General features: G+C 41.2%; 1 protein-coding gene across 7 annotated transcripts in view; it reads right to left on the bottom strand.

Moving 5' to 3' along the window:
- LOC113106301 (transcription factor 12-like) overlaps window positions 1-25,557 on the bottom strand; it is a 113,438-nt gene that overhangs the window by 13,987 nt on the left and 73,894 nt on the right. For 2 of the 7 annotated variants that reach the window (XM_026268060.1, XM_026268063.1), the window contains exons 7-13: window positions 23,177-23,309; window positions 22,853-22,905; window positions 5,882-5,981; window positions 4,321-4,460; window positions 4,091-4,235; window positions 3,415-3,485; window positions 316-457 (exon numbers count right to left, since the gene is read on the bottom strand). In XM_026268060.1, coding sequence (XP_026123845.1) covers window positions 316-457; window positions 3,415-3,485; window positions 4,091-4,235; window positions 4,321-4,460; window positions 5,882-5,981; window positions 22,853-22,905; window positions 23,177-23,309 — 784 coding nt within the window. Of the gene's footprint in view, window positions 1-315; window positions 458-3,414; window positions 3,486-4,090; window positions 4,236-4,320; window positions 4,461-5,881; window positions 5,982-11,085; window positions 11,304-22,852; window positions 22,906-23,176; window positions 23,310-25,557 lie in introns of those variants that run through there. The other 5 variants (XM_026268062.1, XM_026268064.1, XM_026268061.1 and 2 more) reach the window with 4 other exon arrangements.

Raw genomic sequence — 25,557 nt, 5'->3', positions numbered from 1 at the left:
CCATTAAAATATGTCAATGCATTATATACCTAATGGAAAACAAACTGCCACTTTTTTAGCACAATTTCAGTTTAAAAAAAACTTACTGGTAGATTATTTTGTATTATGTTCATACCTGCGTTGACTCTAACAGTACACCCTTGTGACTTCACATTTATACAAAAAATGTCTTTGGGACTAATTAAAAAGATTTGCAAAACGTACTATTGGCACAGACATGCTTACATGCTTACAGATATTGTGTTATATGAGGGCGACTGTGTGACTGCGCGGTGAGGGTGTGTGTGGGGTCAGAGAGGCAGACTGGTGCTCTACCTGCCCTTCCTGTGGGGCCGCTGGCCGTCACCACTGTACCTGCTGAGCCAGCACCCGCCTGAGCCGTCAGAGGAGAGGGAGAGCCCACTGGAGTCGAGGGGTTCGAGGGGAAACTACTGCTGGTGTGGTCAGGAGAATAAATCTGCAAATGAGAACGAGAGAAAAAGAGAGATCAGTCTGTGAGGAAGCACGCTCAACCTTTAAAACCTGCAACCTGTTGTTTCCCTCTCCGGCTTTATGGCCGCGGTTAGCATCGCTCAGTCTGTGCTCAGCCAGAATTGTCTCATCAATTCTGCTGATTTTACAAGCAGAGCAGCAGTAAGAAAATGCTCACAGCATACATATGGGCTTTTAACAGCCTACGCCGCCTTTTACAATGTCTGCAGGAAAACGCACAACCCCTCCTGCACTCTCAATGCTGTGTGACACCTGCAGTCCAGCCAGCGTTCCCTGGCTCTCGGACACATCTGTGGTTCTGGGCTCACGCCACACACCCGCTGCATGCTGCACATCACAAGTGAAACCACATGAGCACAAAAGATCCGAAACCCTGCAAGAGAGCGGGAAAACGGCTAAACAAACAGTGGGGGTAATAATTCACTTTAGAGATTGGCCATGTGTCCAGAATCTTACAGCATGGTGACAGTACGCATGAAACGATAGCGATTTCAAATGTTTTATATATTACATAACCATTATTTGACTTTGCTTGTAACCAGGTTCATATCAAAAGATAACAGTATTCTGAAATGAATTCTGTCATAACATTCTGATATAATACTTTTCACGTTTCAGTTTTTAACTATGACTGGATGAGCCGCATTCGAAGCCACTGCAAAATATAGTCACAAATTCTGTTTACATCATGTCCTTAACGTCTCTTCTAATGCATAACAGAGAGGAGATGGAATAGAGAAAAGCAGCTGGAAGATGCAGAGAAAGAGAGAAGACATGGTCATTAATCTCTCTTTTTGGAGCTCATTAGAGTGAATGAGTCTGGCCCGTGGCTGTGTGGAGGGGCGTCTCTGGCTCATCTTCAGTTATGGATGAGAGGTAATAAAGCCTCTCCCTGCGTGCCCAATAAACAGCAACCGAGACAGGCACAGCCCTGCCCACACCATAATAAACAAACAGATGCTATGAAGAAGAAAGGCCTCCAGCCTTTACCTCATAGTGCAGCTCCACCGGCAGGTTTTTCCACTTTACCGGTGTTGTTTGTGTGAGAAACAAATTCAGAAAATTCTCTCGTTGAAACTAGAAAAGGGATTCTTTTGGTTAAGCCAAATGTCAAATGCAAGTTAACATCCCTGCCATGCTCTGCTTTCTGCTAAAATGGGTTTTTGGTCCCATGATGGAAACCACTATGAAACATGCAGGTTTTGAGCCCAATTATCTGGCAGGATTTGAGAAAAACAGCTCTAAAGTTGCGGGCCATCACTTGCAGGGGATCATGAAGTCCATTTGACTTAAAAACGCATCAAACTGCGGATACTATCATTATTAATCTTCTTATTAAACCCTGAATGCCACACTTTTGTGTTTCAATCAACTCTGCAAATCCTGCCTGGGGCTTTAGTACATTCATCTCTCAGAGTAGACGGAGAGATAGAGGGGGCCGGTGATAGACAGAGAGATACAAAGAGAGAAATCCTCTGCCATATTAACAGATATTTACTGATATCAGAGGCTTTTTTCTTATTTAATGCAAATGTACTCATTACAAATTCAATTATGCTTGAATTTTATAACATCTAAGTGCTTGGTTTGACTATCTTCCGCTTTAGAAAGACTTGAGCTGTGTGAAGTTCATGAAAAACAGCATTGGATCTGAAATATTTATATATACCGTCCCCTTCGCCCTTGTGCTTCCGAACCTCTTATGGTCATGAGTCCTGACCTAATGAGTTGAAGGGAGCCATTCGGAGCGTCCTGGCCGACTTCTGCTGTACTTCCAGTGTAACACCACTCATTTTACAAACAACAAACGGATCTCCGCCCCCTCATCAGTCACGCTGCTCGCCGCCAGCGGGGGCCCAATGAGCACAAACCCTCCAAAAGGATCCTAAACAAAAGTGTCACAATGGGCGGCATGCAGAGCCGAGCCGCAGCAGTTAGGACGTTTCCCCCCACCCCAGCCCGACAGAGTCCGTTTCACCACAGCTTTATCATGCTAATAGAATTGAGTCTGCAAATACAAAAAGACTTAATTTGTGATTATCTTTCAGCCGCACTGTCTTGTGTTTGTTTGTGTGCCAGAGTGTGCTCTTGTGGTCCGGCAGGCCTCACCCACAGTATCTGATTACACTTTTTCTTCTCTTCTTTCTTTTCCTCAACCAAAGAGCAGCGATTAGGCATCTAATTTCTCAGAAAGGGAGGGCGCTAGGACCGTTGCGACATCAAAAGGTTAGAAAAAGCTTGTCCTTGTCCTCGGCCTGGAGGTGAGTCTACGGCTCCCGTCCGAAACAGTGCTGAATCAGTCCAGATGTGTTCCTACTTTAAAAAAGGCTTGTTGTGACTTACTGTAGGATAAGCAAGTCTGCAGGATTTTTTGGGAGCTAAATAAGTCTTTAAGTTAAGCTCGGCAAGTTTTAGAGGTTATTGTAAGCTCCAGTTTCAGGGACACATTAGGAACTCGCACGAATGCCGGCACTCATTATCCAAACCAACATATAATCCACAGGCTTTTATGTACAGCTCCTTTTCTTGTATACTACGAGATTAAGAGCACAATTATCCGGGCTTAGGTCCAGCAACATCCACAAACAGATCCCCTGACCTTATTCAATCTCTTAACCTTCTGCACTGCTACTAATACCCAGCCTAAGAGCACAAGTCCTGTCCTTTAAAGAATTAACTGCGCCATTATGTCGGGTAATCTCGCCCCGCGTCTACAACACGAAGATCCCGAAAGCAAGTTGGACAACATGGGGCATGTTTACGATGTATAGCACTCAGTAGTTACAAATTATAACAATGTCTTTTATCCATAGCACAGTCTGCAAAAGATGGAGGGATGTATAAAGATGGAAGTCAATCCCTGTTCTGTGAAATGGTTCATGCATCGATTACGAGGTCTGGCTGAATGGGGAAGGATCTCACCGAAGCCAGGGCTTTTCCCAGCGCGTCTCCAGTCTGAGAGCTTCCAGCGGCGTTCCCTCGGTTGGCAGCAGCTACACAAAGACCACACAGAGATACGGCATTCACATCGGAAAAGAGCTGACAGAGATATTAATGTCATGTATTTTTTATGGGCCAGTAGCAGCTGGTGCTAGGTGTGTCGAACTACAAAAAGTTGTTCTGATATAAAAAAAAAAAGTATGTGATATTTGCGTGAAGAAAAATACTAATTAATGTTGTTATATAACAAATATACAGTATATATATATATATCCCCAAGGCTGCATCTTTTTGATCAAGAATACAGTAATAACAGTAATACGGTGAAATATTACTACAATAAAAAAAAAAAAACTTTTTATTTATTTTATTTATTTATTATTATTTATTTCTGTGATGGCAGAGCAGAATTTTTAAGTCTTTACTGTCACTTTTGATCAATTTAATTCAACCTTGCTTATTAAAAGTATTATTTTATTGAATAAATAGGTAAGTGGGGGGTGGGGGGCTTTCTGACCCCAAACCTGTAGTGTATAGAGTATGCCAGATTAACTCTCTATAATAACTCTATGAAGACGCACACATTATGTGCGGGCCTAAGCATGACTAAAAAAAATCAAGGACAACACTACAAATGTGGTGTGCGCAGACAACGTACCCATAACACCCTCCGCGGTGTTGACCGGTGGGGTGTGAGATGCGGTGACGAAGGGTGAGGTGCTGGCGCTGCCGCGGTGGAAGCTGGACATGGGTGGCAGGCTAGCGTTGATGTCTGTGGGTGACACTGAATGTGGCGGGTAGTTCTGTGACAGAGACAAAAGGAGGAGGAGCTTTCTTTAGTTTTATAAATGGTTATACTTCAAGGTCTGTATTTGATCTGATTCTCACCAGGCGGTCGTGTGAGTGCAGGTTGCTGTAGTTTCCAGACTGTGGCATGTGAGATGAAGATCCTCCCAGCATTCCCCCATAGCCGGGCTGGCTGATCCCACTGGACGAGTTCCAGGGGTCAGAGGAATTGTGGGTCCCATCTGATTAAGTGACAAGGAAGTCAATTTGAACATTAAAAACATGAGAAATATCTTAATTTAATTACTTCGTATACGCTGGCAAAGAAGGTTTAAATTTGTGAGCGAGACTAAGATGACTTTATTTGTGATCAATAATGCTGATAAACAAGGTAAAACACAGAATAGTTTGATATGTGAGGTGAAGCCTGACCCCCACACTCCTTATTCTGTCAAATAGACCAGCCTCTCTTTAAGTCTGCTTTTACACTTGAGTCAGAGTCAAGCTCTGAGCGCAGCTGAGATAACATTCAGCCAGCCGCAGTTCACTTGCTTCCGCCTCAACTTTTAAAGGAGAAATTCCTCACAGCCTCAAACACACGGCTTGAAATGGCCAGATAATTTTTTTATCAGTCCAGATTGGCAAAGTTGGAATACACATGGTCGGTTTACTATCTACGTCTGTGACGTCGGTAGCATGATAGGCAGTGAGTGAAACGTAAAGAGAAGGCTTCCAAATTGAGTAAAAGAAAAAAAAAAAAGGTTCAAAGTGTGAGCTAGAAAGAACATACCAGAAACCGTATATTTTCAGGGTCTGAAAATGTTTATATAACTAAAGCTGATTGGAAGAAGATTCAGCTTTAGAATTAAAAAAAATCTACAATCAATAGGATGCGTCCTTGAAAATATTCAACTTTATTACATATTTTAATAGCGGTTCATTTAGTGTTTGGCCTGAATACTCTATGCAAGTACATGAATGCAAATGCATCTAGCTATGTGTCATGAAATATGGCAGACCACAATGCAATGCTACATTGTGCATATCATCTAGTAGTTTTCTCTTTCCAGACCGCTGCGTCTGAACAAACAAACTTCCCTACTATTTAATATGAGAAAAACAGTTTGTGAGTGTAGCATGTCTGAATTCATGATGTATGCATGAAACAATAAGCGCAAAAGTATTCGAATGACCCACTTTTTCTGCCAAAATTCTGAAATGGACACTTTATTTTCCCATGAAGCCACGGGAGTTGTGAATGGCAGCGAAGTGATGCAACTGACACCATCGGTAATATGACGAAGTCAGTCTGGCAGATGTCGTACACCCAGATTTCATTCATACTATATATAGAATGTCCTTTTTAATGATCGCAAAGCTTGTTCCTCGTCAAATTTAGTACCTACTCTGATTCAGTATGCGATTTCGAGCGGATTGAAGTTCAAATCAATATACACCTCAGTGATAACACAACTAGTTCAACAACAAACATATCTTAAGCTATATCAATGAACCCCATTAGTACTGGGTTTATAATCAAAGTATATATTATGCACTTGCATATTTGTATAAAATGTTTCTGACCTTAAAAACAAAAAAGGCTTCCTTTACCAAGTCAGAACTAAAATAACAGCAACTGGCAAATAAAATGATGATGACTGACCGAAGAAAGTGTTTGCAAACATACTGCTGGGGGGTTTGGGGGACGGGTAAGACGGAGAGTCTCTGTTGAAGTCATCTGAGCTGGGAGATGGTGCATACACCTGCAAAAAGAAAAACAGAATGAGACATTACGACTAAGAACAACTGCTCACAGACAGGTTTGAGGGAATGTCGGCTGCTGTTTTTGTAATTTCTATAAAATCCAGCGACCATCGTAAAGACGGTGTCATTAAGCATATCCTCATACCCCCGGTCCAAATCACACATACCATGAAAGCTGACTGCATAATAGAACACAAACAATGCAATGCAACGCATATGGCTAATTCACAAACTCTTTGATGTAACAGATGGCTAATTTAGAAGTCTTATAAAAAAAGGAGGATTATCTGCAGCGTAATGTGCGCTTCAGCGCTTAATTGTAATATAATTACGACGACATTCATGCCCGCCAAACAAAAGCATCAAAACAAATGGACTAATATGTTAGGGTGCATGTGTGTTTGTGTTTATGCAAGAGTATTTTAGGAGCTGTGGGGTTGGATTGGGTCGGGCCAGCGGAGCAGTGGTTACAGCTGCAGAAGTGCCCATTCCAGTAGAGGAGGATCAAAGGCATGAGGCTACAGCCCAGTAATGTGGCTCTCTCAGTTCATCTGCTCCAGATGGGACAAAACCTCTCGGAGCGAGAGAGAAAACACTAGTATGTATGGCACGAAAGAGAACGCTAGGTAAACATGTTAAAAAAAGTCTCGCACATTATCTGTCGATATGCATGGCAGACTCGCTCGACCCTCACTTTTAGGTGTCTGTGTCACCTGCCGTTTAAATTCCACCCAGTGAGAACCTGACCGTCCCGTCATGTCCGTAAGAACCAATCACTGTAACGCAGAGCAGATGTCTAGCCCAATGTGTTTCAAGTTACTTTAAGTTAAACACAACCGCTCCCACTGCTCAACATCACAGCAACTTTTATTCTTTATATCAAATCAAACCGCATGATTAAATGTTAACACTCTCTGAGAAACACTAGACGTTTGATACAAGGCAAACCATCAGGTGTGTAAAAGGCCATAGAAATTTAAACAGAATTAACACCTGCCCTGAAATTAACTGTTATAATTCTTTACTAAATTACATTGTTTAAACATCATCTTTAATTTGTCTTAAATTTGTCAATTAGTTACACCAAATCAAATCAGTGCGACTTATTTTTTGTTAATGGTCAGTATCTGACATTTAATAAAAGAATAACTGTGCCAAGGCATCAATACAATTCTTTACTAAACTACATAAAATCTGAAATGTATTTGATTTATTTTTAATAACTCAATAATTTATTATTAACTATAAATTCATAGTTAATCACACTGTAGAGAAATACTTAGCAGAACAGAATTGTAAAATAAAATACATTTAATAAAAAAAAAGATCACAAATACGAAATTAATATCCAATGCACTGTCAAGTATTGTAGTAATTAAATTCAAATATTAATTTCTTTTAATTTCCATGGTAGGATCCCCCTGTCATTAATATTTCAGATGTACGCAGATCACCCACGCAAACACACGGCTGCAGCATGTCATGACACACTCAGCATTACGATCAACATCTAAAGCTTTCAGTCCGCTAAGCCAGCTGTGTGCGGCCGGGCACCTTGCTGAGGCGGCAGTACGTGCCCATGTGATTGGCAGTGAGTGTGTTCATAAGCTGCGGCGGGCTCCCGTGGGTGTGCAGGCGCACACATGTGACCCCGGCGCTGGAAGTCCCCTGGTGATCTCAGGTTAGGGCGGTGTGGGAGAGGGGTCTTTGTCTCCGCCTCATGGCTCAATGGGCAGCATATGGCAGCGGATAATGCTAATTGTCCGCTTTACCCCGAGCTAACCAGTCGACCCGTTAATAAACCTTCCTAAACACCGGCGCCCCGCTCCACCACCAGGATGGAGAATAAAAGAAAGTGTGAGAGAAAGAGCAAAGGAAACGCTTCCTTGGACCAGGACTTTAATTAAGAAGCTGTCACTTGGACACAAGCTTCTGATCTAAAAATGAAAAAGTGAAAAAAAAACACCTACGTTTACATTTTTTCCCCTCATTGTACTTTTTAAAAATATTAAATGTGGAAATAAACTACGCAAAATAAATGGTGTTTATTTAGAGCGCCCAAATGTTTTAACCAACACAATTCAAAGACTTTTCCAATCATTTGTAATAAGAATTTTAATTTCTAGAGATTGCAATCGCAAAGAGAAATGTAAAAAATATAGAAATATAGAGAAATATAGCTAGATAAGTATTTGAATATCTTTTAAATTACTTTTATTTTTTTTTAAAGAATTAATTTCCACTTTTTTTTTCAGGCCTAGAGATTTTCTCATAACCCCAGCAACCCTGTATATGGTTTCCAAAAAGACTAAATTCGTCTCGAGCTGTTATTAAAATATAGCTGGTCACGAGGCAAAAAGCAATATAAATAGCATCTTTTATTTTTCAGTTCCTGTGTGAGTAAATGGAGATGAAGTCTCACGCTGATGAGTGAAATGAGTTTTTCTCTTCTTTTTTTTTTTTCTCGCCTGTCACACCTTCCTTTGATCTGAAAACGACATCCATCACAACAATACAGGGAAAAACCACTAAACTGTCAACATATGGATAAGCCCAATGACAACAGTGAAAGAGGCAGGGAATAAAGAGAGAGAGAAATGATTATGGAGGGAGGAAAAAAGGCCGAACAACAGACAAACCCACAAGGACGGGCTGCGAGTGACAAGAAAATATCCTGCCTCTGCATGTCACTTGTTTGGAGTCGGATCGCGGCCCGAGGGCCTTCCTTTTCAACTCCCATCTAACACACTTATCAAGGCGAAAAGGCACGCTACACGCACACAATGAGCCCCTATTGAACACAGCAGCTCTGTCCTGAAGGGACACGTTTTGACTTTTAATGCCAAGTCTGTCTACAAAGAGCAGACGGTAAAAGTTTGAAAGTTAAAAGCATTTTGTTTCTTACAGATACAGGTGGAAGCCTTTCGAGAGCAGAAAAACAACACACACTTTGCTTTGAGCAACTACAGACGAGCACCGCTGACTCATTATGCAAAGTTTCTACCAGAACAAAACCTTCAAAAAGGCTCAGTATGTATCTGAGAAAAAGAAAAAAAGAGCATCAAGCACAGCACCGTTTCCAGCGAACACCACATTAGCCCTGCAAATCTTAAAGGAAAAGCTACCACCTTATACAAACACTCACAAAGACGTGAATTAAAGTGAGAACAGCAGAGAGGAAATAAAATAGCTCACACGTCATAAACTAACCCAATCAAAGCCGGGGAGGCCGCTTGCCCTCCAGGGCCCGGCCATAAAACTATTGGTACCAGCCTGACATTCAAACAAATCAATGTGACTTTTATCTTTGTTGATGCTCAGAGCATCTGACATTTAATAAATAAATAAGATCCGTGCGCCAAGATATAAATAAAGCAACACAAGGAAGGGTTTATTGGGCATTTACTCGCTGCTTTGGATCATAAAGCTCAACTCTGACCCGAGTGAGCCACATGCTCCTCATTTTCTCTTTCCTCCCAGCCGGCATTACAAGGCTGGAAATACTTAATATAAAAAGATCAAAGTGAGCTTTGTGGTGCAGGAACAAAGAGATCTGTCATAATGGCCTACGAGGAAAGCTAAGTCTGGACTCTGTCAGATGACCTCAAAAGAAGTGAAAACACAAGCTGGGGTCTCATGTTCTGTCCCTAGAAATGACCGAGCATTTTAGAAATGATCGAGCATTTTAGATAGTTGTGCAAACATGACTGCTGCCGCCCTTGTTAAAAGCAGCAGTAATAATGTGAATAACACAGACATTTAATAAGCAGGCTCTTATTAAATGGGTTACGGATCATTCTTGAATTCATCAAACAGATGGAGAAATCTCCAGAGCCCTGCACAAACACAGAGAGAAAGACATCGGGGAAATCTCCTGGAAACTTTTCCCTCTCTGCTGAAGTTGAGCGTTCAGTGCTTTGCATTGTCTGGGGAGTCGAGTCTCACTTGAAGGAAGTAGGTGGAACATTCTGTCCCCCCCCGACACACATGTTTACTTGGCCATCTAATTTAGGACAGAGCATAGATATTTTTATACAGCTAATTATACCTAAATCAGTGTGTGTGTGTGTGTGTGTGTGTGTGTGGGTGTAAACCAAAGCAATTAAAAGTAAATATTAAAGTAACTTATTAAATAAATACCATTCCCATTTACAGTTAATCATTATTTTTTCAAATTTTATGAATCATTGATGTCAAGTTTTATCAGATTTTGCTATCTTTCCGGAAACCCCTCAAGCAAAGCCGAGTAAACTCAAACACCCACTCATGAGGCGCAAGTGCAGGTTCGAGTCGCCCCCTCCTCTTTCTCGTAAGCATGTACCACCAATCCAATCATCAAGCACCTGACTAACTTTCAGCACACATGCACACGAGCGTTCACACGGACAGCCACACGCAGCCAGGCAAACAGGCATCATGAGAGGCACACAGAAATCAAAGGGCCTGTGGTGGAGAGGTTTAGGAGTCCCATCAGGATTCCTGTAGAGAGAAGAATGCCTGGCTGATTAAAAACAGATGGAGAAACAGCGATGCTGCAGCTCTGAGCTCAATCTGCAAACAGGAAAGTCAAACCTCAACAGACAGACTCTTCCTTAATCATTCCCAGACTCCCACTTGTTAGTATTGTGAACCCGTCTCAGCAAAGCGGCCGCTCAGAGCTCACAGTGAGCCACAAGCACCGCCAGCATCAGTCACACACAACTCCCAACACACAGAAAAACCTGACGTTTTCATCAAAAAAACTGTGACAGGCTTGCAGAAGTGTCACTTTCCCTCCAAAGAGCAGTTATATTTCAGATTCACATTTCGTGTGACTTAAAAAGGCTTTAAAGTATCTACAGCAGTTAAGAACTTACACTTTGTAAACTGCAAATGAAAGTAAATGTTGACCCAGCTCAGACTGAGGTAATGGAAACACAGTCAGCAGTCACACACACACACACACACACACACGAGCAAAGCCGAGAGCAACGAGACCCTCAACTCAGTTTCTACACACTGAACAGACACGGCTCACCACTCCATTAAACCCGACAGCCCACTGCGCGCATGAAAAACATGTTTACTTATACACATTTCCCTCTAGGGAGAGAAGGCACTCACCGATTTTCCGTTGTAGTAATACATGCTGCCCATTCCTGGCACGGGGTAGGCGCAATACATGATAAAAGCCTCAGTGATACTGGGAGAGACGTGGAGCCTGATACAGAGGATCTCTTTTCAACAGCCTGCTCCCTACACATACATCCACCCGCTGCACAAGGGACTAATTCCTTCAGTGCTGGCCCCTTACACATGGATCTACTCACACACAACTTATGCAAAGCAGGACCGTACCAACTCAGCCGGCTGCAAGGGGGGGAGGAGGCTTATGGGAGGAGGAGGGGGAGGCGAACGGACCAATACCCAGAGCTAGACTCCCCTAAAGCCCCATAAGTGCTGAAGCAAAGAGAGGAGGGGGGAGATAGAGGATAAAGAGCGAGGGAGGGGTGGAAAACAAATGAGTAAGTGGATTGACTTGTACTTTAAAAAAAGAGACAGAAAGGAAATTAGAATGGTGGATTTTTTTGTGCGCAAAAAGAATGAAACGCTCAAAAGACTGCTATGTTTATTTACCTGTTGATTCTTCAAGTTTATTTGTATAGCACATCTCACGAGGCAAATCGTTGCAAAGCAGGTTTATAGAAAATGAACGATTCTACATTATATTTACTATAGCTCTTCTCAGGTGTTCAGTCATCTCAGGTCTTTGTGAGGGCTGGACCCAGACTGAAGCTGGATCTAAACTAAGAAGCTAATTCTTAGTTACCACCTTAGGATGCCAACCCGAAAACAAATGAAAATGTGCATTTGATCAAATGTAACTGATGCACAGGGTTATGAGACTCGTTATGTGAAAGCTTGGCGAAAGATGTCTTTATTCTAGACTCAAACAGAGAGAGTGTATCTGAACCGCGAACGTTATCAGGATTCAGGAAGGCTGTTCTTGTCTGTTCTTTCACAGGCAAACAGAAAATGAAATGAAACATCCACTGACATAGTTAAGAAGGGCATGCAAACGCAAAAACACAAACACACACTGGTCTAAATCCGCAGCTGATTAATCTTTTTAGTGATTATTGTTTTTCTTTTATTGAGGGGTTGGATTGAGGGAATGGAGAGGATTTCCTCACTGCGTCAATAATCTTGTAAATGAAAAAAAGTTAGAGATACAGTAATACATTACATATACTTAATCGTAATATATTTTCCTCCTACTACTTCAAATACATTTTCATAATATTATATATAATGAAGTATTATTAAATAATATAATGAAAGCATTTTTAATACAATAAATACAGTATTAGTGTTTAAAGGAGCCTTCTTTCAAGACAAACAAATGAATAAAAACTTACTTAATAATATATTCTTTAATAAAGACATCATAATAATCAGTGGTGATACAAAAAGAGAATAATTTCTAACACTGCTAATATTGCGATTAGACTATGCTTTTCTCATGCCATGCACTTGTTCGCCCTTAACCAAGTCTTGCTCTGAATGTTGTGACCTGCGGCTGTTGTTTTAATAGTGCCCACAGTGGCGTGACAGTAAACACAGAGAGCTGTTGAACACATCCAACAGCTGCAGAGGGGCCGAGCCTGACGTCAAGCACCGAGAGCAATGACGCTCCACTTCCTCACACGTCCCCTTCTCTCGCTCTCATTGTACCCTCTGCTCCCCTTCCTGGGCCTCTTGCCCATAGACCGTAGGGGAGGTAGGGTACCAACCAAAATAACAGGCGCACTGGAGGTGGGAGAAAAGAATGAGGGGAAAGAAGGGAAAATGAAGGGAAATGTTAGGGTGGAAGAGAGGCAAAAGAAAAACGCTGGACACAGTCATTGAGAATGAATGGACAGGGGTGCAAAAATAGACGGGGAGGCCGAAGTGGTTCACGTGCTGTGAACACGCTGACCTGAAGCACCATCGGTCTCTTTAAAGCCCACTCTAGGCCGCTCCACTCCGGGCCCTTTCATGTCTGTCACTGCAGGCTTCCCAGTCCAAACACCGTCCCATTCTCAACATTATTGTTATGGAAAGATGAAAGCCTTCCCAGAAAACGATACTTTATTATGCTTTCCCCTCTAATTCTATTATTATTTATTCTCTGTTCTTCTCCGGGTGAGACTCTTTCAAATGTGTCCAAGGTGGTTGAGATCGACAGGCTGGTACCACTTTAAACCTGGAGCCGTTTCAAGTCGATTCTTTAGGAGAGAGACGGCCGTGATGGAGGAACTCTTGAAGGCCCCATAAAACAAATCCAGATAAAGAATGCACTGCTGGGAGGAAGAGAACACAGAAAAAATAATGAAAGAGACAAATGAAAAGGGACAGAACTGAAATCAGAAATCACGGACATAAGTCCGGAGCATTCGCAACGCGTGTTTGCTTTGTTCTCGCAAGATTTCCACACAGCTGCCGCATATAACTTCATTTTGAGCACCACCGTGAAAATAACCAATCACTGGTGAGATTCACTGGACATAAACTTAGTTACACCAGACACTGTTGGTTACATTTAGTTACTATAGATACAACATGATAAAGCCACTTTTTGCCTGCTCGAAGCACAAGGAGACAATTTTCCAGCTCTTATTTCAGATGCGCTGTTCTGGATAGCTCCACCCACACTGTCTTGTTTTCCAGAATATAAAAAACGATATATATGCAAAAAAGATTGTCAGACTTATTTTTAGATATATTTTTTTCTTTTTTTTAAAACAATAATTAAACTTAACTTAAAAGATCTATATACTATTGTAATAACATAATAATAAAATGTACTTTTCAGCAGCCATTCCTAAAGTCTTCAGTGCTACATGATCCTTTAGAAATAATCCGAGCTGACTTTATGCTTATTATAATCAAAAATCTTTCATTTTTATAGATATTTTGGTGGAGATCATGATATTTTTTCAGGACTGATGAATGGAAAGTCCAGCAGAAAATAATTTATTTGAAACAGATATCTTTAGTAACATTATAAATGTTTTTATGGTCATTTTTGACCAACTTAATGCATTTTTGATTAATAAAAGTGTTAATTTCTTTCAAATTACAATGTTTGAATGGAAGTGCATTTTATTTTATACATTTTAAATTTCAAGTATCTATATTTTTCAATTCATTAACTTGCATATATTTTTTAAAGGTACACACACACACACACACACACACACACACACACACACACACACAAACAAAACAGTATATAGGCATATATATTACTTAATACAAAAGCGCTAATGCAAAACACTGAAACAGGCTTCTGCATTGTGTAACTTTGTGCTGTATTTTGCTTTTAGTCAAGGCACCAAAACTTAATGCTGGAAACTTAATACAGTCGAGACGCACCTGTTAAGACATTGTTAAGCCAACCCAGTTCTCCATCACACCACAGACGCAGGAGGTCTGGGATTCACCTGTACTGATTGTGTGGATTACGGCGTTAAATGTAATAGGTGCTGCAGACAGTCTGTCCCACTAATCAATCTGAAAACTAGACACACTTCCACATCAACATCCCCACACACATCCCACGTCTGCAAATTAGAAACATGCAGAACGCTCATCTCAGCCCATACAAGCTAATTTAACATCTTTGTGTTTCTATAAGGCCATTCATCACAACACATTAGGAGGAAAATCTCTCTCCACGGGTCTCGTGGGCTTATGAGCATTCGGTTATGTGCTTGTAATGATTAATGTTTCCCTGCCTGAGGGAACACAAAAAAGACGACACGAACATTATATTAGAATAACACCGGTATTTAGAGAGCATCTCCTCCAGACATGATAAATCCACCGGGGCCCTTTCATCAGGGTCCAGGAGAAGAGCTTCAGGTTTTGAAGCCTTCGTACATGTCTGGGCCAAAACACGAGTCGAGCAACAAGTCTTCATCCAATTACTGCGTACCTGACATCAAGCAACACAAAAGCAGCTTCACCCACTTCCCTGACTTGCACCTACGCAGTGACACCTTCTCTATACGTGACATCTGCTGTCTGCTGACCTACAACCTGCACGTCTGGGGCTCACGTGCAGGCTGCGCTCCAGCCAGGTGAACCATGCCAGTGTGGCTTAGATTAGCTCTACTTTACACACATCACATCTTAAGATAATCAGCTCTTGACTGTTGACTGAGCACGCTCTTAAAGTGACCACAGCTGTGAGGATAAAAATAAAACAGATTCCCGTAAATCTGCGAGTCTGAATGTGGGTCTAAATTAGCAGACATTTCTATGAGGTTTTCTTGTAGTCTAACTGACAGATGAAAGGCGTGGGTCTCTGCTCTTTTGTAGGCTTCAGGATTTAGGGCTCTGAAGTCGGAGGTAAATATCAGCAGCCTAAACAGATAAAGAGGCTCGTTCCCTCGTCCTAAACTGATAAAGAGGTGGACATGTCTCTGTTCAGCATCAGACTCAAACCAGGAACATCTATCGAATCACTTATCTGATGAGCTCATATCCTTTCAGACACACACACACACACACAAACACACGTTTACCTACCTATTTAAACGAGGACATGGCATAGACTTTATTGTTTTTGTGTAATCAAGTTATTTTAAATGATTGCAAACTAGTTTTGTAAAAAGTTGTTACTAAAAATAATAGATGATGATAGCAAAATATCAAAGGACATGTATTTGTGAGGTATTAAGGTCACAGAGCTGATGTAACAAATAATAATAACTTCCTAATTATTAATACCTGGGTTATTGTTTGTGAAATAATATTTCCTTTTTAAAATAAAATAAATGTGTGTATGTATTAGTTTTAGCTGCGGTACTGAAATTGCATTAAACCGTTGTGAAACTTTTTCATATACAATCCTCTGTACGGGTTCGGATTTTTTTTAGTTTTAATATCAATTTTCTATAGTACAACTAAACACTGACCCACACACACACAAACACACACACACACACACACACACACACACACACACTGACCCAGTGCAATGCCCCCTGGTGGCAGGATTATGACCTGATGGCTTAGAGGACAAACCCCAGACAGACACATGGGTTATAAGGACATAATGAGCCTAAATATCAGATAAGTTTGGGAGGAAGTGGAATGACTGAAGATCAAGAGAGCTATTAAAAGCTACAGGTTACAGGATGCCGTCTGAACACGTGGGTCATGTAAGGATACCAGATCACATGACTCTAAGCTCAGAGGTATCAAACCAAATGCGGCTTTTATTTTATACCACTAGCTGCAGAATATGCTTTTTAGAGCAGAGATGTGAGGCCATAAAAACTCAGCGCTGAGGAAATACAAAAGAGAACAGAGATTTTCTCCAGAACAAAGAGCAGTGGCCACATGAAAGACCTACATCAAACTGTACTCTTATTCTTAACAGAGCTTTAGTGGGGCCTTTTATCCCAAGGTATGTCCAACTACACAGGGTCTTCGCTGCCAGGTTGTGACCTTGCATTAGAGACAGGGGGTTCAAAGAGAGTGGGCAAAAAAAAGGAGGGAGGAAACAACCCAGAACAAATGCACACAAAAAGCCCAATGTGGCGTTGGTGACCTGCATCAGCTTGCATGGCCTGTAGATGGCTGTCTAGTCAAAAATGCAGGATGTATCTTCTGAATGGTGGAGCTCCAGTCAAGCTGACATCTCCGAGCTTAGGGCGCTAGTCTCGTGTCCTTGTCACCACAGTGGATCATAACCTTCTTCTCACTTCTCTCCTAGTGCTCGTTTCTTTGCTAAGTGCAACTTCTGCCTGAGCGAGGGTGCCTGAGAGATCTATCAAGAGCAAATGACAATCTTTTTTGTCATTCACAGCCAGTGTTCTCACATGCAAAAGGGCCCGAAGGAATGCGAGCGCTCCCTGCTGCTTTCTCTCCCTGCCTCTTTTCCTTTCTCTCTCTCTCTCTCTCTCTCCGATCATCTCTTCTGGGCTGAACATCGGCGCCCCGGTACAGGCACTGTCACATCAAACAGTCATGCCCATGACAAGGGTGTTTAAAAAAAGCCTGGCTATTTACACATATAGGCTGCAGCTCCAGGCTCACCACCAAGTATAAATCTCCCACTAGATGCAGTTACTTGCCCAAAGTCATGGGGCCATTCATCCGCCTCTGATTCTTTTCTCCCTCTGTGGCTTTCAGGAGGGCCAGGGTCCTTCAGCACAGGTGCCTACACAGCTGCCTGACAGCATGGCTGCCGCTGCACCAGACGCACATGCAAACTGCAGAGCACACGCCTGCCACGCTCATAGCAACGAGCAAAGCACCCGACCTACATCTGCTTGCAGACATTCATAAAAACACTAGGCATCATATGCTAAAACTGAAGAAATGTCTTGGGCTGAAAGTGGGATACATTTAGTGCGATAATCCAATGATTCAAATAAATGAATATATACACTTCACATTTTACAGTGAAATGCAGCCCTGTGTTCATTTACAAGTGAGCAGCTCATAATGATAATGCTTTGCGGTTTCTCAGAGTGGCTTGATTTGCAGTAAATACAGCAACACACCAGGGATTTTCCACTAAAGGGGTTAATCTCATCAACGTCAGTGAGCAAAATAAGCCTGCAGCTAGGTGCGCTCGACTGGAAGCAATGCGGTGCAAATTTATCATTGTTTGATATCTTTGAGAGGAGAGCGATTCGAAAGTGTACGGATCAGTCTGCTCTCTGTAGCTCTCATGGTAATGTAATACACCGATCAGTCTGCGTCACCAGTTACACTCAGAGACGTGGCTCACACCTATGGATTTAGTGTGAATGCGTCCCAGCCCCCTTATGTAAGGCTACATTTACACTGGTGCGTTTTAGTTTTAAAATGAAAATGATCCTCATCATACTGGCGTTTCCACTGCATTTCAATCTGGCTTTCCACTGCCTCAAGTAACACATGACAGACCAAAAGTCATTCATTTCCAACGGAGGGTAGCGCGGGAGTTGCGTGTTGCTCCGATCATATGCAGATGTCCGTTCATACAACACGACCAAAAGCACGTGTTATGTGACCATTCATGCACACTTTAGCATCATGCTACATAAGACAATAAATAAGATTTATATTCCGCTTTTACTCAAAACTCACTTTAAACCACCATCGAGTGTTTGTAATAGGGGTGCTCCGATCGCGATCGGCCGATCGTTAATGCGCATCTCGTCAGTAAAGCCGGTTCTCTAATCAGCGGTTAATTCCATCAGGTGTGTGATTTCACATAGAACAGCTGTTACTACACAGAGCCGTTGTTAACTGAGAAGATGCGCCAAAAAACGCTGAAAATGAAGTGGATTTGCGCATCTTCTCTATTAACAACGGCTCTGTGTAGTAACAGCTGCTCTATGTGAAATCACACACCTGATGGAATTAACCGCTGATTAGAGAACCGGCTTTACTGACGAGATGCGCATAACAATCGGCCGATCGTGATCGGAGCACCCCTAGTTTGTAATATCTTCCGATTGCCATCTAATGTGTGTTTGGACCATGTACTGTTGCTGAAATTAAATGTTATTACCTTTGAGTCAGAACAGCACTCATAGAATAGAGAACACAGGCAGACAGCACTGGAAGCTGCTAATGTTCATCAATAAATCAGTGGAAAATGAATAGAAATGATGATTCTGTCTGAGCTATGTGTTTTAAAACAAATGTGTAAACTGAAGACTATTTGAGCTGTATTAAAACTATTTGCACTATTTTGCAAAGTATCATTCAGGAAGTCATTGTATCGCTATCAGTATCGAAAATTTTAGAATGATACCCAGCCCTACTTGTAACGTGAATTTGGGAACTCGTCCGCCATCAATTTCACCACACTGGTAATAAGAAGCACTAATAAATCAGTAGTCCACTAATTTTGTTTAATATTTATATTGAATAATAATCGCAACTATTACTATTATAATCGTATTGATACATAATCACAATATGATTTTTATTTTTTAAATCTCAATCTCTATTTCTTAAGCAGGAAAATCACAATTAGATTTTTTCCCCCCTAAAGCCTTCCGCTTTACTTATGTCTAATCTTCAAATGTTTAGTGACTGAAAAACAAACATCCGCTATCTTTCTCTAAACCTTTTCCTGCAGTTCAAGGGTTAATATGGTTCCCTCATCTTCTCAACACAGCGAGTACACAAATCAAACACGGTTATAAATATTTGTACATCCCCAGTCTGCTGCCATGTCTAATTTAGGGCTTTATGTCGCAAAGCATGCCCTCGCTGCTCCAAAAAGAAGAGGATGTTATTCCATAAATATTTACATCTATACGTAAACTACGCCGATCCATCAGCCGTGTTGCGTTTAAAAAAGGGATGAGCTGGTAAGAGGTAAATAGTTAAAGTATTTTTAGGTGAATTGGGGGTTGTATTCCCTGCGGAGTGCTTGATGATGGGAAGCATTGTGTTCTTTTTGTTTATCAAGCAGCTCTACGGGCCTCTAGTGGGGCTCGTCTGCTTACACAAGCAAAAGCTTTCCAGGCATCTGCAGCTGCAAGCCCACTGTACAGGTACCCTCCAGACTGCATGCACATGCACACACACACACACACACAGCTGCCCCAGCGGCCCTACGTGGCTCTGCAGGTGTATCAGTGTCCTTTATTCCCACGTCTATGTCTTCGACATCTCTTGTCCAATCATGATGACTAATGGCTGTCACCAAATGCCAGTCCACGCAAACCAGGTTTCCAACCATCCATATGTATATGCAAATCTTTGGATATTGTAGTAAAAATTTTGGATGGAAACACAAATATGAGATTTAAATTGTTGCAAAAAAAAAAAAAAAAGTAACAAAACATTTACTGGAATAAATTCATAGTTAAAAAAGATTTTAAAAAGTAATGGGACAATGTCTGTCTACATGGATCAATACCTAGGTCTCTATCCATGGATTTAGTGGGATATTCAATAAAAATGCTGGATGAAAACAACAACATGAGTAAAAGCAGGTAGAAAATGCAGATAAAAGCACAAATTCTTTGATACATGTCAAAAAAAGAGTCACATAACTTTTCCTCAAGTCATATCATTTACTGTTGCTCTCAAGTCCATGTGTACGTTGCATGTGATTTACATTTACTCCTATGAAGAGTATAAAAATAACTCCAAGCGCAGCTAGAATTTTTCTAACCATGCATACTCTGCATACTCAACTTTTTTGCTTAGTTTGTCCACAAGGCTGCCCGTTGTTTCACAAAAAAAAAAAAAAAAAAAAATGACGAAAAGATTGAGATGGAGCAATAATAACAAATTATTGGAGATGCAATACAATAAATGTTTGCACTGATGCCTGCCTGCATGAAGGAGTTCAGTTTAAAGAGTACAAAGTCATTTTTATAACTTCTGGAGAGAAAAAGTGCAGACACTGGACAAGTATGAAGCTTTCTAGTGCACATGTGTCAAGCACATATGTTTGCACATACTATCAGTTACTGAAAGGCAACACTATATGCAAACCTTATGCTCTATACGCTATCATATGCAAAAAAGTTTTGTCGCTGTTATTCACAATTCATTCCTTACATTTAAAGCTATAGTTCACCAAAAAATAAAAATGAAGGCATTGTTAACTTCCCCTTGTGCTGTTCTAATGTTGTATTCCCTTGTTTCTTTTTCAGACCCCATAAGCAGAAGTATAAAAAAGCCACACTTATGCTTGTTGATATAACAATGGCAGTGAATAGTGAACAGCATCAAGCTTTTAAAAAGCAGACACAAAAGTATCACAGAATGATCCTATGCAACAAGTCATAAAATGCAAGTGTTCTGGGGGTTTACGTTAGGGTTTGCTGAAAAACGAAACAAAAGTTAATGTATTATTTAACGAAATTCCTGATCTTGGCCGTTGGTCTCTGTGCACAGTTGCATATTCATGAGACTCTATAAGTACAGCAGTTCACTCAGACTTGCCCAGGAAAAGCACACAATTTGTAAGAAATTAAGATGAATAAACACAACATGAAAAGAAATTCCCCCCAAAAAGCATCTGTGTAATTTCTCTACTGAGTTAAATATCTCCAAACTTCCGGTTATCATGACAGTCAGAAGTTGACAGAAGTGAATGCGATAGCTTGTTGCTGCGATGAACACAACATACATATTTACCTCTGAGAAGAGAGCATGTGGATTGTATTTTGTGTTGCGTTTTTGGAGTGAATTGCTGCACTAATAGAGTCTCGTGAAAGTGCAGCTGTGTAGAGAGATGAATGGCCAAGGTCAGGATTTTTGTTTAATAATAGACAAACTTTTGGTTTTGTTTTCCACCAAACCCTCGAAAATTCTCTTTTTGTGGTCCTAAAGAGAAAAAAAAGTGCATACGGCATTAAAACAACACAAGGGTGGGTAAATGATAACTTAATTTTACTTTTTGGGTGAAATATTCCTTTAGAAAAAAACAGCCCTCGTGGTTTCCACAATTTTGTATTTATATTTCACATACATTTTTCTAAAATGTGATGATTTTGTGCTCTTGAACACAAGGAATGGAAAAGCTGCCTTATTTACAAATTATTTAACCAATTATATTTTTTTGCATACATTCGCAACTTAGATGGAAACACAGGTCCTAACACACTCTCTCATCAGTTTTGAGTGGGATTTCGAAGAGAATCCATCCTTTCTTGCAAGAGTAGAGATCTATACTCCCGGTGTGCACTGTCACTGCTCTACCCTGCGCTGAATTGAGCTGCTTTGAGTTATGAATCACACAAGTGCACCTGCGGCCATGTGTTAAGTAGTGACAAATAAAAGCCCTATGTCCATTTACACAACAAAGAGATGTACCCCACGAGGCCACCAATCTCTCCTCAACCCCCTTACCACCCCACCTCTCCGTCTTTTTCTGTCTCCGCTTGTTTTTTCCTCTGGCATTAATAGCGAGAAGTATCTGGCTCCCCATTCCCCCCCCGAGTCTCGTATCACCAGAGCGACTCTGTCACAGACAAGCTACGATTCAAACACAAATTCAAAGACAAAAGTGCATTGCGCAACTTCTTATTCACGCCTCACGAAGAGTCGCGCTTGATTTCTCGCCTGTGCGCCGTGCGATTATTGAGAGCTCACGAAGACTAATCCTGCTGCCACGCAGCCCTCAAAGGCCTCGTTTTGTTCTGCGGGAGGAATCCGATTCCTGCTGCATTAACGTGAGGGGGATCTCTGTGCTAAAGCCGCTGCTGTATTCACGCATTCACAAGGGAGAATCTTAAAGGAGGCTTTCACTATCTGCCCTCCGTTTTCCCACAATGATTGTTTGAATGTGCGATTTATGCATACAGAAAGGTTGAGTTGGAGTTGAACCAATGGAGGTCACAGGCGGAGTCAAGCTGAGCTCCACACTTCCTCCGAATCCTAATGTCTGGTGCTCCACTGGGATTATCACCCATGGAAATTTCCCCCCAATTCCACGTTATTAATCTCTGTCTGTCCTCCTGTTCTGGCTACATAATGACTAATTAAACATCAAAAGAGCTGTGGCGGGGATGCGGCATGACAGCTCGTGTCCCTGAGCCCTTGTTCCTGGGGGAAAGAGGAGGAGAGGGGGGCGAGAGCGCTGATGGGGCAGCCTCACAAATCAATCAAGCATCATTACCTCACACCTACGCCCGCAACGCTCCAAACGGAGGATCCGCAAACACAACAGAGCTGACTTGAGAGGCAGGTTTGGGCTCCCGTGTACACATGCCCGACATACGCACAGGTACACGCCGCCGCCGTGTCAGAGGACGACTTTGATAAGACGGAATTCAAAACCGCGTGCCGCCGTACCAACCGTCTGTTTGTGCACTAGCATCTATTTTTAAAGCAAAGCGATGGCAGGAAGATGAAATGATGCTGTACTCACAGATGTAGGCAGGCCAGGAGGGGGCTTGCGCATTTTCTTTGTTTGCAGAGGATCTGTGGAGAGCATACAAAAACAACTTTGAGACATTTGAGGGGGAAAAAAAAGAAATAAATGAGCATGCGGTGGCACTCAGTCAGATGTCTCTTTGATTACAGGTTTACAAAGACAAATATGAAAGCATCAGAAATCGAGCAATTCTTAAATTCAACGTAAAAAAAAAAAAAAGCTAATGCTCAATGTATATTTCCAGTAGTGTCCATTTTTATACATAACCATGGCATTATAATCATGCTTCCTCATTGAGGGCATCAGACAGGCACTAACCCAGTGAAGCAGAGTCCTGAAGGGAACGTCTTCGTGGATTGGAGCCAGTATAAGAGTAGAACGGAGTGGGCGACTTCCCAGAGGTGGTGACGGGCCCTGGGCTTGCCAGCCCCATGTCCGACCTCAGACTAGACTGTACAGACAAAAAAGAAAAGAGTTCAGGCCAGGGCCAAGAGCCAACATCTTAATGCACAAAGAAGTGAATGTGTGTGCAAAAACATATTTTGAAATAAAATCAATACAAACTGAAATGTAGAAAAAAAAAAAGAACAGAAAAGCCGATGACTGTTTTCACAATATGGTTGACAACCCATTAATGACTGATATTAACATTTTATACTTTAATATTATATACAATTATCATCAAATAAGTTAAAAATAAAAACTAAAATAAATCATTTATATATCTAAATAATGTACATAATGAACAATAAGAAAATAATATTATAGATAATATTTTGAGAAAGATTACATATAAAGATTAGTGTTTGGATTGTAAAATGTAAAAAATGTGAAACAAAAAAAAATGCTTTTATGTGTACAATATATATGCCACTACTGACTTTGGAAAAATAAATAAATAAATCGATTAAATCTTATAGCAATCTTATAGTAAGCATCCCTAACTGTGATATAAGATTAAAAATGACATGGTGTCAAGCCCAAAGTTTTGACGGGAAACAAAGAAAATATATAAAATAGTGAAATTAATTTTACTTCGATAATATCAGCAATAAAAAACCTCATTCTGAACAAAAGCTCATTCTGAAGTCTTTAATGTAACAGGGCTTTTGAACTGTAACTTTAAAAGTAGTAAATTGCAAAAAATAAAATGAGCATCACCCAGATTAAAATATAAAATATGAAGGTGAATGTATGACTACTTTAGATTATTGTGTGACCCGTGAATGAAGGTTTAGTGCTTCACAGAAGGACACAATCAGAACTCGTTATGGGGAAAAAACCCTGAGAGTTTTTCTGCTCTTTCCTCTCTTTACTGAACACAATTGTGCAGTTATTGATGTGAGAGTGCCAGCAGCTCAGTGAAGTCCAAGGAGAAATCGATCCAATCAGTCTGACCTAGTGATTCCCTCCCCTTCTGCTCACGGTGAACTGCTATTGATCAGGCCTGATCACGGCCCAGGGCGTATCCACATGCAGCCAGGGACACATCCTCACTTAAAAGAGCAGCAGGCCCAGGAGAGTGAAGGAAGGAGCAGGGGGGTACGACAGTGGCCTGCTCAAGCCTCATTAAACCATCTGTCTGATCTCAGGAGCTGTCAGCTCCCCTGTAAAAAAACGTGCTGCCTTAACTTGACAAAACACCCGGTGTATAGAGCCCATGAAGTCGACAGGGCCACTAGACTGTTGACGGCGAGCCAATTACGAGAGGAGAGAAGAGAGACAGTGACCCCAAACCCGTGTCTGATGACCAGGAGATTAGCGTAGGCTTCAGGCTTTGTAAATGGTTTTCCCAGAGGCTATCGCACCCTTGACCAACATCCACTTCGTCACTCGTCCCGGCAAACTGGGTTAAGAGGCCAATTAGAGAAGAAGCCCAATTAGCCTAATCGTCTGCCGAGTTAAAGAGTAGTGTGAGGAGGGGGATGAAAAAATCAGGTAACAGGACTGAGAGACCCAGCATGCATTAGAGAGCGGCTTTTGACTACTGTACCTCACAAAAATAAAAACGCAATGTTTTGTTGTAAATTAGCTGTTATGTTTTCTTTTGACTGCACTTCGATTAAAACGTTAAGGTTTTATTCATTCATTTCATTAGACACCGTTTTTGATGATAGGTTTGTATTAAATCATATAACAAAAACTGATTATTGTTAGGGGGAAAATAAAATTGATTTCATAGGGCGCGAAATTAAATGGCAGCTTTCTCTGTGGAGTTTAATTGTAAACAAACGATTTACGTCGCATTCATTCTCAAGGTCTGACAGACATGTGAAAAGCGCTTCCTTCCCCATTAATGGCAAAGTAATATCATGATAAATATTGATATTGCACGATAGGAAAAGAAATATTGCAATCATATTTTTTTGCTTAACCCTGGTATACAGGAAAATAAATTCAATGTCAAAGTCAGATAGAAGTCATAATCAAAGCACTTGTCGAGGCTTACAGAAGAGCACTTAAAAATAGCTACTCCTCCTGGAATTTAGCCGATTAAAACAAGGGCCATCAGATCGTGTGAAAATCAGGTTGGCTTCTCCTTTACTGCAGGAGGAATGAGGGGGAAACCAGCTCTCCAAAGTGACAGGCTGTCAGCGAGGTGGCATCATTGACATTGACAAGGCAAAGCAGACTGACTAGTGTTGCCTTTGTACAATGATATGAAATCCTTACAGCAATATTATCTTCTTACTGTTAGC

The sequence above is a fragment of the Carassius auratus genome, chromosome 7, assembly GCF_003368295.1.
Source record: "Carassius auratus strain Wakin chromosome 7, ASM336829v1, whole genome shotgun sequence".
NCBI lineage: Eukaryota > Metazoa > Chordata > Actinopteri > Cypriniformes > Cyprinidae > Carassius > Carassius auratus.
This window is presented reverse-complemented; position numbering and strand designations above follow the sequence as displayed.